The sequence below is a fragment of the Nerophis ophidion genome, linkage group LG14 (assembly GCF_033978795.1).
Source record: "Nerophis ophidion isolate RoL-2023_Sa linkage group LG14, RoL_Noph_v1.0, whole genome shotgun sequence".
NCBI lineage: Eukaryota > Metazoa > Chordata > Actinopteri > Syngnathiformes > Syngnathidae > Nerophis > Nerophis ophidion.
Window position 1 is genome coordinate 17,614,308 of NC_084624.1, and position 22,690 is coordinate 17,636,997.

The 22,690-nt window shown below is 41.6% G+C and overlaps 2 protein-coding genes across 2 annotated transcripts in view; one reads left to right on the forward strand and one right to left on the reverse strand.

Annotated features, from left to right (window-relative positions):
• Window positions 1–1,588: 1,588 nt before the first annotated feature.
• On the forward strand, window positions 1,589–22,444 carry LOC133568226 (uncharacterized). Its single transcript, XM_061920023.1, has 6 exons — window positions 1,589–1,743; window positions 4,465–4,572; window positions 11,099–11,238; window positions 11,339–11,435; window positions 19,939–20,063; window positions 20,206–22,444. Exons 1-6 carry the CDS (start codon window positions 1,665–1,667, stop codon window positions 20,380–20,382), a joined length of 726 nt encoding a protein of 241 aa, XP_061776007.1. The 5' UTR covers window positions 1,589–1,664; the 3' UTR covers window positions 20,383–22,444.
• Window positions 15,530–22,690, reverse strand: part of LOC133568224 (VPS9 domain-containing protein 1-like) — a 90,834-nt gene continuing 83,673 nt past the window's right edge. The window contains exon 17 of the mRNA XM_061920019.1: window positions 15,530–16,540. The gene's annotated coding sequence lies outside the window, so the exon portion shown is untranslated. The remainder of the gene's footprint in view (window positions 16,541–22,690) is intronic.

Consider the following 22,690-nt stretch of genomic DNA (forward strand, 5'->3'; position numbering starts at 1 on the left):
GTTCTGTAGAGATGGGGTAGTTTTGTGATTTTTCCCACACATACATATTGCGCTGTACCACGGTATCGAGCACTATTTTCTGGATAATCCAATGAAGACATATACATATATATATATATATATATATATATATATATATATATATATATATATATATATATATATATATGTATATATATATATATATATATATATATATATATATATATATATATATATGATGGGTATTTCTGTCTGTCATTCCGTCGTACATTTTTTTTCCTTTTACGGAAGGTTTTTATTGTAGAGAATAAATGGTGAAAACAACACTTAATTGAACGGTTTAAAAGAAGAGAAAACAGGAAATAAATGAAAATGACATTTTGAAACAGTTTATCTTCAATTTCGACTCTTTAAAATCCAAAATTCAACCGAAAAAAAGAAGAGGAAAAACTAGCTAATTCGAATCTTTTTGCAAAAAATTATCCATGGAACATCATTAGTAATTTTTCCCTATTAAGATTAATTTTAGAATTTTGATGACATTTTTTAATTAGGTTAAAATCCAATCTGCATTTTGTTAGAATATACAACAAATACGACCAAGCTATATTTCTAACAAAGACAAATCATTATTTCTTCTAGATTTTCCAGAACAAAAATTTTAAAAGAAATTCAAAAGACTTTGAAATAAGATTTAAATTTGATTCTACAGATTTTCTAGATTTGCCAGAATAATTTTTTTGAATTTTAATCATAAGTTTAAAGAAAGATTTCACAAATATTCTTCGTTGAAAAAACTGAAGCTAAATTGAATAATTAAATTAAAATGTATTTATTATTCTTTACAACAACAACAAAAAATGTCAGGAAAGAAGAGGAAGGAATTTGAAAGGTAAAAAGGTATATGTGCTTAAAAAATCCTAAAATCATTTTTGAGGTTGTATTTTTTCTCTAAAATTGTCTTTCTGAAAGTTATAAGAAGCAAAGTAAAAAAATAAATGAATGTATTTAAATAAGTGAAGACCAAGTCTAAAAAAGATTTTCTCGGATTTTCAAATTCTATTTGAGTTTTGTCTCTCTTAGAATTAAAAATGTCGAGCAAAGCGAGACCAGCTTACTAGTAAATAAATAAAATGTAAAAAATAGAGACAGCTCACTGGTAAGTGCTGCTATTTGAGCTATTTTTAGAACAGGCCAGCGGGCGACTCATCTGGTCCTTACGTTGGTGACCCCTGGTTTAAAGTCATCCAACAATCGCGACAACGACTTTTTACTGTCAACTGAGTTTCGTTTTTTTAAAGATTTCTGATTTTTTCAATGCAAAAAATGTGCCTTGGCTCAAAAAAGGTTGAAAAACACTGCAATAAGAGACACTTTTGGGGAAGTTCACAACAGAAAATGATGTCAATAAATGACCAAAAATAAAATAAAATACAAATATAGCCCTGCTACAAATGCAACATTTAAATAGATGCTACATCATCAAAAAAAAAAAAAAAAAAAAACTCTCACACCCAAAACAAATGCACCCCTGAGTAAGTACAGCAGCCTGCCACTAGATGGAGACATTTGACACAAGCGCCTCAACGTCGGGGCGTGTTTTGAAAGCCTTTGACGGCTGGGTGGTACCTCGTTTAAAAAGCATTGCTTTCATATGACAAGATGAAGTAGAACATGCCATCATGTCAGACAAGGTGGTCTTGGTTCTTGGTGGAGCAGGTACTGTGGGATCTGGGATTGTTGAAGCCCTGCTGGATAAAGGTAAGACACTTTCAGAATATACAATGATATATTCTTGGGTAGTAGGTTATAGTTTGGTATCTTTTTAGCTGTCTGTCAATTTACTATATCGTGGAATTTCAGTATTTTTGATTAATTGAATAAAGGGTTTGTACGTTCTTTATATCCCAACATTATGTATTATTATAAATAATTATGTTTGTAATGGATATAGATGTATGTTTTACACAGACTATGTCATGGTGATAATTCTTTATCCATAGTATAATGTATGTGAAAAATCAGAATAATACAAAAAGAAGGTGTAGTTGCATACAACAGTGGTTCTCAACCTTTTTTCAGTGATGTACCCCCTGTGAGCATTTTTTAAATTCAATTCCCCCCTAGGAACATAGCATTTTTGTTTGAAAAAAGAGATAAAGAAGTAAAATACAGCACTATGTCATCAGTTTCTGATTTATTAAATTGTATAACAGTGCAAAATATTGCTCATTCGTAGTGGTCTTTCTTGAACTATTTGGAAAAAAAAGATATAAAAATCACTAAAAACTTGTTGAAAAATAAACAAGTGATTCAATTATAAATAAAGATTTCTACACATAGAAGTAATCATCAACTTAAAGGGCCCTCTTTGTGGATTTTAATAGAGATCCATCTGGATTCATGAACTTTAATTCTGAACATTTCTTCACAAAAAAATAAATCTTTAACATCAATATTTATGGAATCTAGCTGTCAACACTGAATATTGCATTGTTGCATTTCTTTTCACAGTTTATGAACTTACATTCATATTTTGTTGAAGTATTATTCAATAAATATATTTATAAAGGATTTTTGAATTGTTGATATTTTAAAAAAATCTCACGTTCCCCTTGGCATACCTTCAAGTACCCCCATTTGACATACAACAGTTCCCAAAGTTGCATATATTTAAATAGTCATATAATTATTTTTTAAAATAATTAATTTAATATTATTGCATGACTGCATTGAAAATTAAACATTTATTTTTGGTAACATGTGTATGTGTTTATTGTACCTTAGCGACACCATTGTATGGTCAGTAATTAACATATACTGTACATTGTCCAGGATATTATTACATTTATAAAGCTGTATTGCATTGCAATGTTGATCTTATGAATAAATGTTTTCCTTTTGATGAAGTGAGCAGTGAGCATATTTTAAGGGAGATGAGATTGTGTACATTATTGGTATGGTATGATCTTTATTGTAATTGCACGAGTATAACGCAACATTGTTTTGTGTCGTAAACTATTTACAAACGTTCTGACACAAAGCAATCATCCACAAACATGTATAGACAAGTACAGTGAGGCAAAAAATTATTTAGTCAGCCACCGATTGTGGAAGTTCTCCCACTTAAAATGATGACAGAGGTCTGTAATTTTCATCATAGGTACACTTCAACTGTGAGAGACAGAATGTGAAAAAAATATACAGGAATTCACATTGTAAGAATTTTAAAGAATTTATTTCTAAATTATGGTGGAAAATAAGTACTTTGGTCAACCATTCAAAGCTCTCACTGATGGAAGGAGGTTTTGGCTCAAAATCTCACGATAAATGAATGGCCTTATTCATTCTTTCCTTAAAACAGATCAATCGTCCTGTCCCCTTAGCAGAAAAAAAGCCCCAAAGCATGATGTTTCCACCCCCATGCTTCACAGTAGGTGTGGTGTTCTTGGGATGCAACTCAGTATTCTTCTTCCTCCAAACACGACGAGTTGAGTTTATACCAAAAAGTTCTATTTTGGTTTCATCTGACAGCATGACATTCTCCCAATCCTCTGCTGTATCATCCATGTATCCACTTTGGTCCAAACTCAACTGGTCGTGTTTGGAGGAAGAAGAATACTGAGTTGCATCCCAAGAACACCACACCTACTGTGAAGCATGGGGGTGGAAACATCATGCTTTGGGGCTTTTTTTCTGCTAAGGGGACAGGACGATTGATCCGTGTTAAGGAAAGAATGAATGAGGCCATGTATCGTGAGATTTTGAGCCAAAACCTCCTTCCATCAGTGAGAGCTTTGAATGGTTAACCAAATACTTATTTTCCACTATAATTTACAAATAAATTCTTTAAAATTCCTGGGTTTTTTTCACATTCTGTCTCTCACAGTTGAAATGTACCTATGATGAAAATTACAGACCTCTGTCATCATTTTAAGTGGCAGAACTTGCACAATCGGTGGCTGACTAAATACTGTTTTGCCCCACTGTATACGTGAGAATGATTGTTCTATTCTTGCAGTCTGGACACAAATCTGCAGGTTTTTTTTTAAAGACGGATTCAAATTTAAAAAATATTATGCAAACATTTATATATTTTGTATTGAGACAATTGTATCAATTAATTGAAATGATTCTGTATTGAATTAAGAATTGTGATGACTACAATACATGTGAAAAAGGGTACAATGTATGTTTGGTATTTGTTTATACGGCCAGACTGAAGTAATTACCATTGTTTGTGTTGAGCAAACAAGAGGTTTGATGCTTTTAACTGCACAGAGTTGCCATCTGCCATCTGTCTGATGACCCTGATAAACATGCTAAGATTAGTGTTTATTAACATGAGAGCAGGATTAACTGTGTGTGTTAAAAGTGCTGTTTTTGGGCAGTCTCCACCATAGATTTATGACAAGCTTGTACATATGTGTGTGTGTGTGTGTGTGTGTGTGTGTGTGTGTGTGTGTGCGCATGTGTGCATAGGCTTCAAAGTTGCAGTGATATCGAGAGAGAACAGCCGGCTGGAGAGACTCCGATGCATCATCTCTCCCAACACCAAACATAATCTCATCACAATAGTGGGCGATGTTGGTAAGTCGCATGCCACTTTCCCTGATCACATAAACAATCTTTAAAAAAAACAATTTAATCAATCAATCAATGATTATTTATATAGCCCTAAATCACTAGTGTCTCAAAGGTCTGCACAAACCACAACGACATCCTCGGTAGAGCCCACATAAGGGCAAGGAAAACTTACACCCAGTGGGATGTCGGTGACAATGATGACTATGAGAAACCTTGGAGAGGACCGCATATGTGGGTAACCCCCACTCCCTCTAGGGCAGGGGTCACCAACCAAGGACCAGATGAGTCTGTTCTAAAAATAGCTCAAAAAGCAGCACTTACCAGTAAGGTGCCTCTATTTTTTAAATTGTATTTATTTACTAGCAAGCTGGTCTCGCTTTGCTCGACATTTTTAATTATAAAAGAGACAAAACTCAAATACAATTTGAAAATCCAAGAAAATATTTTTTAGACTTGGTCTTCACTTGTTTAAATAAATGCATTTATTTTTTTACTTTGCTTCTTATAACTTTCAGAAAAATACAACCTTAAAAATGATTCTAGGATTTTTAAACACATATACCTTTTTACTTTTTAAATTCCTTCCTCTTCTTTCCTGACAATTTAAATCAATGTTCAAGTATTTTTTTTTTATTGTAAAGAATAATAAATCCATTTTAATTTAATTCTTCATATTAGCTTCTGTTTTTTTGATGAAGAATATTTGTGAAATATTTCATCAAACTTATTATGATTAAAATAAATAAAAAATATTCAGGCAAATCTAGAAAATCTGTAGAATCAAATGTAAATATTATTTCAAAGTCTTTTGAATTCCTTTTAAAAATGTTGTTCTGGAAAATCTAGAAGAAATAATGATTCGTCTTTGTTAGAAATATAGCTTGGTCCAATTTGTTATATATTCTAACAAAGTGCAGATTGGATTTTAACGTATTTAAAACATGTCATAACAATTCTAAAATTAATCTTAATCAGGAAAAAATACTTAATGATGTTCCATAAATTCTTTTTTTTAATTTTTTCAAAAAGATTCGAATTAGCTAGATTTTCTCTTCATTTTTTTCAGTTGAATTTAGAATTTTAAAGAGTCAAAATTGAAGATAAACTATGTTTCAAAATTTTAATTTTCATTTTTTTTCGTGTTTTCTCCTCTTTTAGTGTTTTTTTTCATCATTTATTCTCTACAAAAACTTTCCGTGAAAGGAAAAAAAATGTACGACGGAATGACAGACATAAATACCCATTTATATATATACATATATATATATTAAAGGTAAATTGAGCAAATTGGCTATTTCTGGCAATTTATTTAAGTGTGTATCAAACTGGTAGCCCTTCACATTAATCAGTACCCAAGAAGTAGCTCTTGGTTTCTAAAAGGTTGGTGACCCCTGCTCTAGGGGAACCGAAAGCAATGGATGTTGAGCGGGTCTAACATGATACTGTGAAAGTTATATCATGATCGACAGTATCGAAAGCAGCGCTAAGATCAAAGAGCAGCAACATAGATGACGCATCAGAATCCATCGTTAGCAATAGATCATTAGTCATTTTTGCGAGGGATTTGCTCTGAAACCGGATTGAAAGGTTTCACATAGATTGTTAGACGCTAAGTGTTTATTTAGCTGCTCTGCAACAATTTTTTTGAGAATTTTCCAAATAAAGGGAATGTGAGACACCGGTCGGTAGTTTACCATGAGGTCAGGATCGAGGTTAGGTCTTTTAAGGAGGGGATGAATAACCGCTTTTTTGAATGCTAGGGGAACAATGCCAGAGGAAAGTGATACGTTTATAATATTTAGCACTGATGGACCTAATAATACAAAGAGCTCCTTGATAAATTTCCCAGGAAGTGGGTCAAGTAAACATGTAGTTTGTTTTATTCCATTTACACGATGTAACAATTCTTCTAATGTTATTACCTCAAAACGAGAGAAACCATTTTGGAGGGCGGTATCCGCCCTATATACAGTCGTATCTGTGTTAATAAAACCCAGTTGTAGCTGGGACGCATTGTCTTTAATCTCCTTTCTAATGACTTCAATGTTCTTATTAAGAATTTCATAAAGTCATCTGCTGAGTGAGTGGAGCTATGTAGTAACAAGATCTGCATTAAACGTGTGTGTGAACTGATGGGGTAGAAGATCCTGGTACCTGGGAATCGATATTGGTACTCTACGGTACCAATTTTTTGTTCTTTCGTGTGTTCATGTGGCAAATAAATGTTAATTTAAAAAATATATATTTATATTTTAGCATTTAACATTGAGCTAAAGAATATAACTGGTCTGTTTGGTTGTTATGTCTTACATTTATCGATCATACACCTCTGAGTATCATTTGCAAGTATTGTAAACTTTGCACACAGTTACAATTGCGAGACATTAGAAGGCAGTAGTGTCTAGGCTACGCAGATTGAAGCAGATCTGGGCAAATTAAGGCTAAGATTTTCAATTTGGCCTGCAGGACATTCCCAAAGAATTGCCGCCCGGTCTCACTCCTGCGCTTACCAAAGGCATGCAGTAAAAGTAAGCATGCGCTAGTTATTTTAAAACCTATTTTCACTCATGCACTTACTAAAGGTATGCAGTAAAAATTTGAGTGTGATGTAAGCTTGGACTTTAAATCCTACTGAGTAGCTCTTAATCTTCTTCCCTTTATGCGATTTCAAATTACCGGTATTGAAATCAGCCTCCTCCATTTTGAAAATGATGACAGGGGAAGTGTCACTCGTGACGTCACGAGTTTGACCAGGCGGTAATACTAAGCATGCGCTAATTATTTTGGGAAGCGAGTAATTCGAGGCAGGCGCATACTATATGCCCTGCGGCAATTCAAGGAAATACGGTAGGTTTTTTTTAGACCTTTAAGATCAGGGGTCTCAGACATGACAATTGCGGCCCGCAAGAGGTTATTTTGCGGCCCCCACCTTAATATGAAAGTATAATGTTCGTGCGGGCCGCAAGTTTTATATCAACAGCGCTTGACAGTGTTGTGTCAAAAATGGCTCTTTCAACATTCTGGGTTGCCTACCCATGCATTAGTGGAAAAGCGGCAAATGAATGAAAGCAACAGAGACGTTGCCATGGAGACGAGGGTTTTCTTACATGCCTGGCTGCAGTCACACCGCGACACCTGTCCGTCAGTAATAACAGTCCCTGATAACCTGGACCAAATCAAACCGCTTTTTTTATTATTTAATTTGCATTGCCTCACATTTCTTAATCTTCATTTTGTTCATTTATATGTTGATTTCATTTTGTGTTGAAAATAAGAATAAAGACATTCAAAAATATTTTTTTTAAGAAATCTTTTCTTGCATCCAGTGGGCCCCAGGTAAATTGAGTTTGAGACCCCTGTTTAAGAAGGAAACTGTAGCTGCCATTGTGATGTGCGGTGATGTTTTCAAATTGTCGTAGTTCCTGAACTATACAAACTATTTCAATGGTTGGAATCTGCGCTTTTGCATGATATACTAGTTACTGTGGTAATCTAATTAGTTACTATGGTAATCTAAGTCACAGCAGCTCAGACGAGGCAGTAAGCAGTGTGGGTGGAGAGCGTTTCCACAGAGACCAGCCTGAAATGCGGGTGTCAGGGACAGACACGGAAGGAGATTTTTACGACAAAGTTCTAAAATTTAGTGATATATCAGATGTATCAGATTGTAGGTGTTTTTATTTTTCAGCTTTTGTGTTCATATTTTGCTGTGTTTGTTGCGTTTCGTAAAATATGTCGATCAAAAGGGGGGGAACGCTCATATGTTGTCAATATTTAGTGTTTTATTCTTCATAGCTAATATTGTAAATCCCACATTCTTTTGTTTCATGTACATTCTGGGTGTGTCATTCAGTAAAAAAAAAAAAAAAGTAAAATTCAATTTTTAGGGCGGCCTGTCATAACGTTTTTTAGCATTATGACATTATTGTGAGGTTTATATTAGTGTTCCTAAAAATATACAGGCCCCAAGACATTGGTAACTTACACATCTGTGAAGGCGCAATTAATGCTGAAAGGTACATACAGGTTTTGGAGCAACATATGTTGCCATCCAAGCAACGCTATCATGGACGCCCCTGCTTATTTCAAAAAGACAATGCCAATCCACGTGTTACAACAGTGTGGCTTCATTGTAAAAGAGGGTACTAGTCCAGACCTGTCTCCCATTGAAAATGCGTGGCGCAAAATGAAGCCTAAAATACCACAACCGAGACCCTGGACTGTTGAACAACTTAAGCTGTACATCAAGCAAGAATGAGAAAGGATTCCAACTGAAAGGCTTCAAAAATTGGTCTCCTCAGTTCCCAAACATTTACTGTGTTGTTAAAAGGAAAGACCATGTAACACAGTTGCAATGTGTTGTTGCCTTTAAATCAGGGGTCTCAAACTCAATTTACCTGGGGGCCACTGGATGCAGAGCCTGGGTGAGGCTGGGCCGTAAGAAAATATTTATTTAAAAAAATCTTTTTAAATGTCTTTATTTTTATTTTCAACACAAAATAAAATCAAAATATAAATGAACAAAATGAAGATTAAGAAATGTGAGGCAATGCAAATTAAACAATAAAAAAAAACAAATGACGATTTGAATTGGTCCAGGTTATCGGGGACTGTTATTTCTGACGGACAGGTGTCGCGGTGTGACTACAGCCAGGCACGTGAGTAAACCCTCGTCTCCATGGCAATGTCTCTGTCGCTTTCACTCATTTGCCGCTTTTCCACTAACGCAGGGGTAGGCAACCCAGAATATTGAAAGAGCCATTTTGGACCCAAATAACAAAAATTGTCTCTGAGATCCCTGCTTTAAATTCTAAGCTAACGATTATTTGCGAAAAAAAAAGATGAAGTTTCTCAGTTTGAACATTAAATATCTTTTCTTTGCAGTCAATTCAACTGAATATAAGTTGATAAGGATTTGAAAATCATTGTATTCTGTTTTTATTTACCATTTACACAAAGTGCCAATTTCAAGTTTTACTTTTTTTGATGAAATTACTGAAATAAATAAACTTTTTGGTCATATTCTGATTTATTAAGCACCACTTGTATATTATCAAGAGGCAGTCTGCTACAAATACACATTTTTGCTCATCATGTGTTTGATTCGGTGCAGAGTCTGCAACCGGACATGATGTCATTTGCAACATAGGTATTGAAATATGGTACTTTTTGATTATATGTGAATTAGTAATGACAGAATTTGGTTGGTATTTATAAAACTGACGAATTCCGTACCTATTCGTAGTGAATGAGTAGTCAATGAATCAATCAATTTTGCAGCTTCTAAATTTAACCCTTGAATTTCGGGAAATCATTAGTTTGTCATTAAGTTTCTTCTCCCAGTAGAAAAAGCTTTAAGCGCGTATTAATGAATGAAGTTCTTTATTGCCATTGCTTTCAGGAAGACAATGAAATGGGAGTTCATCATCCATCCATCCATCCATTTTCTACCGCTTATTCCCTTTCGGGGTCGCGGGGGGCGCTGGCGCCTATCTCAGCTACAATCGGGCGGAAGGCGGGGTACACCCTGGACAAGTCGCCACCTCATCGCAGGGCCTACTCCGGCTTCCTCCCACTTCTAAAGACATGCACCTGGGGATAGGTTGATTGGCAACACTAAATTGGCCCTAGTGTGTGAATGTGAGTGTGAATGTTGTCTGTCTATCTGTGTTGGAGTTCATCATTAGAGTGAAAAAACAAGTTAAGGAGTTTTGTGTTCACCCTGAACTCGCTAGTGACCTGGAGTGGAACTCGTTTAAGTCGATACCCTGGCTGGCTGACATCAACCTAAGTGCTTGTTGACGTACCCAAAACCGAAAATATACACTTGTGACTTTGTTGAGACACTTAAAAATGAGTGATTGTGAATGAAATCTAATCATAAAGAAACAAAAAACAAACAGATACTTAAGACTAGAGAAGCACACACCAGTGAGGAACAACATAGTCGAGGAAGACAATAGAGAAAAAGAGCAAAAGGGCGAAAAACCTAAAGTATATGTAACAGGGGGACAAGAGATTCAGCATACAAAAAACTAAATCTGAAAACATAACATGATAGCAAGACAAAAGTCTCAGAATGGAGAACAAAGGTGGAACCATGTGGTATCGTCCTGAATGGGGATAATTCTGTACTGCATCCACTCCCTGTCACTAGACCAAGTTCCCTGAAACACAGAACAGAGACGGACAAACCAGAAACTGACCCAAACAAACGTCTGATGGAATGCAGACCATAGTAATATCAAAACAAATTAGGTAGTGTTGCAAGACTTGCTGAGTTCTCCTGAAACGTGAGTAACAGACTTCAACTTTAGTAGTTGTGTGATAGTTTGTAGTAGTCGTCATATGACGTCAAATACTATGTTGGGTACTCTGTGATTAACAATGAGAAAGAACCTTTAGGCTCCGACATAAGTACCATGACTTAGGTGATCACCAAGGTCTTGAAATTAGTTCTGTTTCTAAGGTTCAGTGTAACCACAGAGGAGTGTCTATATTGAAGTCTTAAATGTGTTTCTTTTTTAAGGGTCAGAAGAAGGAGCAGAGCAGGCAAAACAGGCCGTGCTGGAGAAGGTGGGGAAAGTTACAGATGTGGTTTCCTCTTTGGGTTTCAGCTGGTGGCAGGGAGGCCCCCCGCACACCCAAACTCTCAAAGAACTACACTGGGTTTGTAAACACAGCAGCCAATGAAACCACCAGCCATCGGCTTCTGTTTGGAAGATCACCTTATTTCCATTCAGTTTCTGACATAGTATTTCTTTGGCAGGTCATTGAGTCATTACTTTTTAGTACCTTTGTGTCATGGAAGGCCTTCTTTCCCTTGGTGAGGGATGATTCCAACTGTAGCTACACCTTCATCACAGGTAAGAGGCAGCCAAGACTGGCAATAAACACATTTCACCAAAGCGACGATGCTCCTGCTCGCTTTCTTCTAAGACCGAATGGCTGATAACAGCAGAACTCTGACCCTGCCTTCTGGGGGACCACATTCCACTGTACACCAGAGTAGACTTGATTGATAGCCCCTTACAAGTCTACATAGCAAACATGTTGGATTCCAGTGATCCACAACTATTAGGGTAGCTACTTAGTTTATCCTGGATTCAATGTTCAATTATCAAGGGTATCAACCACTAAAAGGGGAATTCTAGGTCAAGTAGTGATGTACCAGGCATACAACAGCAGTCGCCTACTTATCTCAGCCATCTAGGTCACAAGGCAGCAGTAAGATAACAGTCTGGAAAGCCAGACTCCCCTGTCTCCAACCTCCTCCTCCAGTTCTTTCGCTAGCATGTCCCAGGTTCTACTCCAGGGCCTCCTACCAGCTGGGCATACCCAGAACATCTCACCTCACTTCCCGGAGGCATCAGAGCTACATCCCCTGTTAAAAAAATAAAAATAAATATATATATATACAGTGGGGCAAAAAAAGTATTTAGCCAGCCACCGAATGTGCAAGTTCTCCCACTTAAAATAATGACAGAGGTCTTAATTTTCATCATAGGTACACTTCAACTGTCCATCCATCCATCCATCATCTTCCGCTTATCCGAGGTCGGGTCGCGGGGGCAGCAGCCTAAGCAGGGAAGCCCAGACTTCCCTATCTCTAGCCACTTCGTCTAGCTCTTCCCGGGGGATCCCGAGGCGTTCCCAGGCCAGCCGGGAGACATAGTCTTTCCAACGTGTCCTGGGTCTTCCCCGTGGCCTCCTACCAGCTGGACGTGCCCTAAACACATCCCTAGGGAGGCGTTCGGGTGGCATCCTGACCAGATGCCCGAACCACCTCATCTGGCTCCTCTCGATGTGGAGGAGCAGCGGCTTTACGTTGAGCTCCTCCCGGATGGCAGAGCTTCTCACCCTATCTCTAAGGGAGAGCCCCGCCACCCGGCGGAGGAAACTCATTTCGGCCGCTTGTACCCGTGATCTTATCCTTTCGGTCATGACCCAAAGCTCATGACCATAGGTGAGGATGGGAACGTAGATCGACCGGTAAATTGAGAGCTTTGCCTTCCGGCTCAGCTCCTTCTTCACCACAACGGATCGATACAACGTCCGCATTACTGAAGACGCCGCACCGATCCGCCTGTCGATCTCACGATCCACTCTTCCCCCACTCGTGAACAAGACTCCTAGGTACTTGAACTCCTCCACTTGGGGCAGGGTCTCCTCCCCAACCCGGAGATGGCACTCCACCCTTTTCCGGGCGAGAACCATGGACTCGGACTTGGAGGTGCTGATTCTCATTCCGGTCGCTTCACACTCGGCTGCGAACCGATCCAGTGAGAGCTGAAGATCCCGGCCAGATGAAGCCATCAGGACTACATCATCTGCAAAAAGCAGAGACCTAATCCCGTGGCCACCAAACCGGAACCCCTCAACGCCTTGACTGCGCCTAGAAATTCTGTCCATAAAAGTTATGAACAGAATCGGTGACAAAGGACAGCCTTGGCGGAGTCCAACCTTCACTGGAAACGTGTCCGACTTACTGCCAGCAATGCGGACCAAGCTCTGACACTGATCATACAGGGAGCGGACTGCCACAATAAGACATTCCGATACCCCATACTCTCTGAGCACTCCCCACAGGACTTCCCGAGGGACACGGTCGAATGCCTTCTCCAAGTCCACAAAGCACATGTAGACTGGTTGGGCAAACTCCCATGCACCCTCAAGAACCCTGCCGAGAGTATAGAGCTGGTCCACAGTTCTACGACCAGGACGAAAACCACACTGTTCCTCCTGAATCCGAGGTTCGACTATCCGGCGAAGCCTCCTCTCCAGTACACCTGAATAAACCTTACCGGGAAGGCTGAGGAGTGTGATCCCACGATAGTTGGAACACACCCTCCGGTCCCCCTTCTTAAAGAGAGGGACCACCACCCCGGTCTGCCAATCCAGAGGTACCGCCCCCGATGTCCACGCGATGCTGCAGAGTCTTGTCAACCAAGACAGCCCCACAGCATCCAGAGCCTTAAGGAACTCCGGGCGGATCTCATCCACCCCCGGGGCCTTGCCGCCGAGGAGCTTTTTAACTACCTCAGCGACCTCAGCCCCAGAAATAGGAGAGTCCACTACAGATTCCCCAGGCACCGCTTCCTCAAAGAAAGACGTGTTGGTGGGATTGAGGAGGTCTTCGAAGTATTCCCTCCACCGATCCACAACATCCGCAGTCGAAGTCAGCAGAACACCATCCGCACCATACACGGTGTTGATAGTGCACTGCTTCCCCTTCCTGAGGCGCCGTATGGTGGTCCAGAATCGCTTCGAAGCCGTCCGGAAGTCGTTTTCCATGGCTTCCCCGAACTCTTCCCATGTCCGAGTTTTTGCCTCCGCGACCGCTAAAGCTGCACACCGCTTGGCCCGTCGGTACCCGTCCACTGCCTCCGGAGTCCTATGAGCCAAAAGAACCCGATAGGACTCCTTCTTCAGCTTGACGGCATCCCTCACTGCTGGTGTCCACCAACGGGTTCTGGGATTACCGCCACGACAGGCACCAACAACCTTGCGGCCACAGCTCCAATCAGCCGCCTCGACAATAGAGGTTCGGAACATGGTCCACTCGGACTCAATGTCCCGCACCTCCCTCGTGACATGTTCAAAGTTCTCCCGGAGGTGTGAATTGAAACTCTCTCTGACAGGAGACTCTGCCAGACGTTCCCAGCAGACCCTCACAATGCGCTTGGGCCTGCCAGGTCTGTCCGGCATCCTCCCCCACCATCGCAGCCAACTCACCACCAGGTGGTGATCGGTAGAAAGCTCCGCCCCTCTCTTCACCCGAGTGTCCAAAACATAAGGCCGCAAATCCGATGACACAACTACAAAGTCGATCATGGAACTGCGGCCTAGGGTGTCCTGGTGCCAAGTGCACATATGGACACCCTTATGTTTGAACATTGTGTTTGTTATCGACAAACTGTGACGAGCACAAAAGTCCAATAACAAAACACCACTCGGGTTTAGATCCGGGCGACCATTCTTCCCAATCACGCCTCTCCAGGTTTCACTGTCGTTGCCAACATGAGCGTTGAAGTCTCCCAGTAGGACAAGGGAATCACCCGGAGGAGCACTTTCCAGTACTCCCTCGAGTGTACCCAAAAAGGGTGGGTATTCTGAACTGCTGTTTGGTGCGTAAGCACAAACAACAGTCAGGACCCGTCCCCCCACCCGAAGGCGAAGGGAAGCTACCCTCTCGTCCACTGGGTTGAACTCAAACGTACAGGCTTTGAGCCGGGGGGCAACCAGAATTGCCACCCCAGCCCGTCGCCTCTCACTGCCGGCAACGCCAGAGTGGAAGAGGGTCCAGTCCCTCTCGAGAGAACTGGTTCCAGAGCCCTTGCTGTGCGTCGAGGTGAGTCCGACTATATCCAGCCGGAACTTCTCTACCTCGCGCACTAGCTCAGGCTCCTTCCCCCCCAGTGAGGTGACGTTCCACGTCCCAAGAGCTAGCTTCTGTAGCCGAGGATCGGACCGCCAAGTGCCCTGCCTTCGGCTGCCGCCCAGCTCACAATGCACCCGACCTCTATGGCCCCTCCTATGAGTGGTGAGCCCATTGGAGGGATGACCCACGTTGCCTCTTCGGGCTGTGCCCGGCCGGGCCCCATGGGAACAGGCCCGACCACCAGGCGCTCGCCATCGTGCCCCAACTCCGGGCCTGGCTCCAGAGCGGGGCCCCGGTGACCCACGTCCGGGCGAGGGAAATCTGGGTTCATTTCGTTGTAATTCCATAGAAGTCTTTGAGCTGCTCTTTGTCTGATCACTCACCTAGGACCTGTTTGTCTTGGGAGACCCTACCAGGGGGCATGAAAACCCCCAGACAACATAGCTCCTAGGATCATTGGGACACGCAAACTCCTCTACCACGGTAAGGTAGCAGCTCAGAGAGGAGCACTTCAACTGTGAGAGACAGAATTTGGAAAAAAAATCCAGGAATTCACATTGTAGGAATTTTAGGATAGGATACGATAGGATAGGTCTTTATTGTCATTGCACAAGTACAACGAAACTTTGTTTTCAGCACAAACCTGTTCAAGATTAGACAAACAAACAGTGTAGAGGGTTACAGAACAAGAACGCTGATTGGTCGCCATTAAGCGCCCCGTAAAAGATGGGAAAAAGGTAAACGCTGGGGAAGGATGAGTAAAAAAATACAATCCAGACTGGTTTCCTAAGGGGGCCCAGTTCGGAGTGGGAAAAAAACTCCATAGCAAAGCACATATACATATTACAACATACATCTTGAGATATCTAGCAACAGAGGGAAGGTAGTTCAAGGTCATGGTGGTAGCCCGCAGCTCTCAGGCGCTGACCATCCATACATCACCCCTACGGGATTTGCGTAGAGGGCGTTGGGTTGGGGGGGGTGTATGTGTGGCGTATATTTTTTTGTGGATGTGTGTGTGTGTATAAGCCCATAGTGTGTCTCTGTTCCGCGGCCTTGATGTATTGTGTCGTCTCGTCCAAAGTCAACAACAACAGGTGTGTGTCCATGAGAGACAAAAAAGGGAGTTTGTTGAGTCTCGAAGCCAGGGAAACAATCCAAGTTAGAATTATTTTATATGCGAGTGAAAATAAAATTTGCTTTTCACTCTATATTGTCTATGACTGGTCCTCAAAACCTGCAGGTTAGATAGTCCGATGTAAACCACAGTTCTTCCTGCATCCTCCAATCATTTGTGGCATCTTTGGGGTACTTTGAAGACTGCCAGCAACTTCCAATTTGTCGACAAACCAGAGCAACGCTTACTCCAATCAGCAGATGTCCTGTTGTCATTATTCCGAATAGGTGGATATCTTCACGTCTTTGACAGAAAAGGGTCGCCAGGCATGCGGCACTCCTTCTTCTCCCAAGACTCCGTCGTGTGTCCAGCAACAACTGCCCCGTCACGACAAGCAGGTTTCCCCAAACCTAAGATCGTGTCAATTTTGTTGAGGCCAGTTAAATAGTTCCAATGTTTACATTTGGAGAGCCCTGCAAAAAGAGGCAATCAGAAAGTTAAGACAAGAGAAAACAAAGAAGCAAGCAGGAGAGATAAGGGAAAGGAAAGGGGAGCGTCCACCCTCGATGAGTGCCAGAGAGATGAGTTGAGTTTTTACAAAAATGGATACATGGATGATACAGCAGAGGATTGGGAGAATGTCATGTGGTCAGATGAAACCAAAATAGAACTTTTTGGTATAAACTCAACTCGTCGTGTTTGGAAAAAGAAGAATACTGAGTTGCATCCCAAGAACACCATACCTACTGTGAAGCATGGGGGTGGAAACATCATGCTTTGGGGCTTTTTTTCTGCTAAGGGGACAGGACGATTGATCCGTGTTAAGGAAAGAATGAATGGGGCCATGTATCGTGAGATTTTGACCCAAAACCTCCTTCAATCAGTGAGAGCTTTGAATGGTTGACCAAATACTTATTTTCCACCATATTTTACAAATAAATTATTTAAAATTCCTACAATGAGAATTCCTGGATTTTTTTTCACATTCCATCTCTCACAGTTGAAGTGTACCTATGATGAAAATTACAGACCTCTGTCATCATTTTAAGTGGGAGAACTTGCACAATCGGTGGCTGACTAAATACTTTTTTGCCCCACTGTATATAGGATCATTAGTCTTAAGAGGATGTTCATTCAATTTTTTTGTAGAAAAAAAAAAACAGCAAAAGGACATGACACAAAGCTATAGTCATTTTAAATGGCAGCTTTCTGACTTGAAGAAACACTAAAGTAAATCAATTGTAGTAGTCTGTAACCGTTTTATTTTAGATCAAGCATAGTAAATTATGGAATCACTGTATTCTGAGGAGAGAAATTATGTAATCATGAAAAACAAACAAAAAGCACTACAACACCCTTAGTATTTTGTTGCACCATCCCTCCATCCACCCATCTTCTTCCGCTTATCCGAGGTCGGGTTGCGGGGGCAGCAGCCTAAACAGGGAAGCCCAGACTTTCCTCTCCCCAGCCACTTTGTCTAGCTCCTCCCGGGGGATCCCGAGGCGTTCCCAGGCCAGCCAGGAGACATAGTCTTCCCAACATGTCCTGGGTCTTCCCCGTGGCCTTATACGAGTTGGACGTGCCCTAAACACCTCCCTAGGGAGGCGTTCGGGTGGCATCCTGACCAGATGCCCAAACCACCTCATCTGGCTCCTCTCGATGTGGAGGAGCAGTGGCTTTACTTTGAGCCCCTCCCGGATGGCAGAGCTTCTCACCCTATCTCTAAGGGAGAGCCCCTCCACCCGGCGGAGGAAACTCATTTTGGCAGCTTGTACCCGTGATCTTGTCCTTTCGGTCATGACCCAAAGCTCATGACCATAGGTGAGGATGGGAACGTAGATCGACCGGTAAATTGAGAGCTTTGCCTTCCGGCTCAGCTCCTTCTTCCCAACAACGGATCGATACAGCGTCCGCATTACTGAAGACGCCGCACCGATCCGCCTGTCGATCTCACGATCCACTCTTCCCTCACTCGTGAACAAGACTCCTAGGTACTTGAACTCCTCCACTTGGGGCAGGGTCTCCTCCCCAACCCGGAGATGGCACTCCACCCTTTTCCAAATAAAACTGTTACTGACTGCCATTACTTTATGTTCTTTAATTATTTTAGTGTTTTGTAAAGCCAGAGAGTTGCCATTGGAAATGACTATAGTTTTGTTACATGTCCAATTACCTGTTTTTTTTCTCTACACAACTAAACAACTGAATGAACATCCTCCAAGTTTGGGGGCTTTTGCCAGGGGTTTTAGATACGAGGTACTTCTGATGGCTCCTTTCCATATAAAGGAGTAGTACACCCCGGCTATTCAACTGGGGGCCGAATCCAACCTGGGAATGACCGCTGATTGTGCCGGCACGGCAAATTAAAATGCGTTTTTAATTATCTTACCATGGAGAAATAAAAGTTAAATAAATATTTGAATACATGTAAACTAGAAAGTAAATGTTTGTATACTACATTACTCGGAAAGCTTGAAGCAGTAAACAGGAACAGAAAAAATGCAAGGTCTAACTTGAGGGAGGACAATTGATTAGACGATTGTGTCGTCTAATCCAGTGGTCCCCAACCACCAGGCCGCGACAAATTTTTTATAAATGTATTTATTTTTTTATTAAAATAACATAAAAAACACAAGATACACTTGCAATTAGTGCACCAACCCAAAAACTTCCCTTTTTCATGACAAAAAAAAAAAAACATCCCCCCAAGCCCCCACCCCCTGCCAGACCGCGGGAAAAATTATCAAGTGTTGACCGGTCCGCAGCTACAAAAAGGTTAGGGACCACTGGTCTAATCAATAAAGAGATATATTGTTACATTTTGTTGTTCCTGCACAAGAAACAAACATTAGTATTGATTAGACATTGGACATACGTGTTTGAGCGCCAGAGACCAATGTGGAAAATTACACTGATTGGCCAAAATATGAGGAGAAGTTTCAGGCATTTTTAGCTCTCACTGAATCGGTTCGCAGCAGAGTGTGAAGCGACCGGAATGAGAATCAGCAACTCCAAGTCCGAGTCCATGGTTCTCGCCCAGAAAAGGGTGGAATGCCATCTCCGGGTTGGGAACGAGACCCTGACCCAAGTGGAGGAGTTCAAGTACCTAGGAGTCTTGTTCACGAGTGAGGGAAAAGTGGATCGTGAGATCGACAGACGGATCGGTGCGGCGTCTTCAGTAATGCGGACGTTGTACCGATCCGTTGTGGTGAAGAAGGAGCTGAGCCGGAAGGTAAAGCTCTCAATTTACCTGTCAATCTACGTTCCCATCCTCACCTATAGTCATGAGCTTTGGGTCATGACCGAAAGGATAAGATCACGGGTACAAGCGGCCAAAATGAGTTTCCTCCGCCGTGTGGGTGAGAAGCTCTGTCCTCCGGGAGGAACTCAAAGTAAAGCCACTGCTCCTCCACATGGAAAGGAGCCAGATGAGGTGGTTAGGGCATCTGGTCAGGATGCCACCCCAACGCCTCCCTAGGGAGGTGTTTAGGGCACGTCCAACCGGTAGGAGGCCACGGGGAAGACCCAGGACACGTTGGGAAGACTATGTCTCCCGGCTGGCCTGGAACGCCTCGGGATCCCCTGGGAAGAGCTAGACGAAGTGGCTGGGGAGAGGGAAGTCTGGGCTTCCCTGCTTAGGCTGCTGCCCCCGCAACCCGACCTCGGCTAAGCGGAAGAAGATGGATGGATGGATGGAGTTTCGGGCATAGGTCAAAGTTGCCAGGGTGCATATAAAAATACCATATGCCTCCCAAACCAGACACTATCAACCTCTGTACCTAAAAATGATGTCCATAAAAATAAGGAACATAACCACTGACACATGTCATCTAGTCTATTAGAAAGTTTTATAGTAGGTTTTGTTTCACAGGGGGAGCGGGTAAGAAGCTTTTAATGCCTGGGACCGGTTTTCTAACTGTTGGAGCTGCCAGTTCACTGGCCTTTTGCCAGGTCCTTCGCGACGAGTACCCCGAGACATCCTGTAAGCTCTACCAGGTGAGTAATTTACGATACGTCGCTAAGGATGTACAAAATGCTTTCTGGGACGTAGAAAATAATCCAACACTTGTTAAAAAAAAAATTAAAAAAACGAACAGTTCCTCCATAATGTCCCTTTCATTTTTCATGGTCCCGGCAGGTAACTATCAACACAGGTGTGGCTACTCCAGAGCGATTGGCCCCTGGGTTCTTGAACCATCTGGATCTGGGTGAGGCTGTAGCCAAACTGGTGGAGCAACAGAACGCATCCCACACGGTCTTCACGATCAACTGCCCCGCAGACTTAAAAACGGTCTTTCTCGAGGGGACAATTTAAATTTGGAAACTGGTAACACATTCTCCTGCCTGTGACTCTGCAGAAACACAGATCATAGTCTTCTTGTCGGTCCGATTAGTAGCAAATATTTTCGGATGTAGGTAGTCATGTACAAGATGCATTCAGTATGTTGGTAGTTTTGGAAAAATATGTAAAATGTTAGACAACACGACTTGTCGGTCAAACAGATTGAGTGAGAGATGTGTACTATGGCTATGAGTTGTTGTTGTTTTTTTTCCCTTGGCCTCAGTCTGGACCCCCTCCCCAGGGCCCAGGCTTAGACCGATTTTTTTTTCTTTTTAATATTTTATTTTGATTTACTTTTTTTTCTCCTATTCCCCCCACTTGTTTAGCTGTATCTCACCTTTTTTGTAAAGGGCGCTGGAAGCCGGCAGACCCGTCAGCGATCTTGTTCTGTCTCCCTGTAACGTTTGTCTGATCTTGAATGGGATTGTGCTGAAAATTTTTATTTTCCTGAAGGAATAAATAAAGTACTATCTAATCTAATTTAATCTAATCTTTTAAGTGACTGAGGGGAAAAAAACAACAATCTGTGGAAGCGTACTTACTTTCTCATCCATCCATCCAGGATTTTATAAGCTTTTTTAGTTGCAACCTAAAATGTTACAGGTTAGTCCATTCTTTGTCAAGTTTTGGGGTCTTTTTCCTATGTTTTTAGGTTCACTTCATGTCTTGTGCTCTTATTTTGTTTCCTCTTCCTGTTCTGTTTGTATTGCTCGTGCACATCACCTGGGCAGTTTTTAGAGGGGAACATTATCACTAGACCTATGTAAGCGTCAATATATACCTTGATGTTGCAGAAAAAAGACCATATGTTTTTTTATCCGATTTACGAACTCTAAAAGGGTGAATCTGGCGATTTAAACGCCTTTCAATTGTTCGCTGTCGGAACGATGACCTTTCACCCGTGACGTTACAATGGGAAGCAATCCACCATTTTCTCAAACACCTTACACACACAAGTCAAATCAGCTCTGTTATTTTCCGTTTTTTCGACTGTTTTCCGTACCTTGGAGACATCATGCCTCGTCGGTGTGTTGTCGGAGGGTGTGACAACACGAACAGGGACGGATTCAAGTTGTCTTACGTGGAGTGTGCATCGATTAGCACGGCATGCTAATCGATGCTAACATGGCAGAAATGGCAAGAATGTGTGGATATCCTACGACACTCAAAGCAGATGCATTTCCAACAATAAAGTCAACGAAATCACCAAGGTGAGTTTTGTTGATGTTATTGACTTATGTGCTAATTAGACATATTTGGTCACGGCATGACTGCCAGCTAATCGATGCTAAAATGCTATTTAGGCTAGTTGTATGTACATTTGTAGCTATATTTGCATCCAGCCTTTCCCTCCCCCCACATTTAATGCCAAACAAACACTTACCAATCGACTGATTTAAGTTGCTCCAGTGGTCAAAAGATGCAATCGTTGGTTAGAAGGCGATCGCCGAATAGCTTCAATAGCTATTCGCTATTTGCCTCCACACTCAAACCATCCGTTTCAATACATGCGTAATCTGTTGAATCGCGTAAGCCGCTGAAATCCGAGTCTGAATCCGAGCTAATGTCGCTATATCTTGCTGTTCCATCCGCCATGTTTGTTTGTATTGGCATCACTATGTGACTTCACAGGAAAATGGACAGGTGGATTTACAGATAGCGAAAATCAGGCACTTTAAAGCCTTTTTCTGGATATTGCATTATGGGTAAAATTTTGAAAAAAACTTAGAAAAATAAAATAAACCACTGGGAACTGATTTTTATTGGTTTCAACCCTTCTGAAATTGTGATAATTTTCCCCTTTAAGCAAGTCATATTTCTGTGTCGGTGTGGGATCATTGTCTGCAAGTGTTTGAGTTAAGAACATGGTTAGTAGTATTTTGAGATTCTTGTTTTTGTTGCACTCACAGTTGTATAGTTCTCCCTGAGAATTTATTTTTTTCATGCAAGTCATTCCCTTTGCTTTTCTGTACAATTTCCTGCCTGCATTCTGTTTTTGTTTAGTACTTTTCACATTAAAATCTCATCACTGGTAGGCTGCCTGCTGTGTCCTGTGTCACGACTCCCAGCTACAAAGAGCATACCAAATAGGAATGATCCCACCAGCAAATTGTGATATGATTAATACTCACCTGGCATCAGTGTATGTGGCTTGGACTATCACCCAGAGAAGCCTTGGATCAAAACCACCACCTATCCACTACGGCACACCGCTGGCAAAAGAGGCGCGCAGGGGGATGCGCACACCAAGTGGAAGCTGCGGGGGGAGGCATACTTACAT

Excerpts from the sequence above, each read along its gene's own strand:
- LOC133568226 (XM_061920023.1), top strand. The coding sequence starts at position 1,665 with ATGTCAGACAAGGTGGTCTTGGTTCTTGGTGGAGCAGGTACTGTGGGA. Across the intron at positions 1,744-4,464 it reads TGAAGCCCTGCTGGATAAAG|GCTTCAAAGTTGCAGTGATA; the intron begins GTAAGACACTTT and ends ATGTGTGCATAG. Across the intron at positions 11,436-19,938 it reads TAGCTACACCTTCATCACAG|GGGGAGCGGGTAAGAAGCTT; the intron begins GTAAGAGGCAGC and ends TTTGTTTCACAG.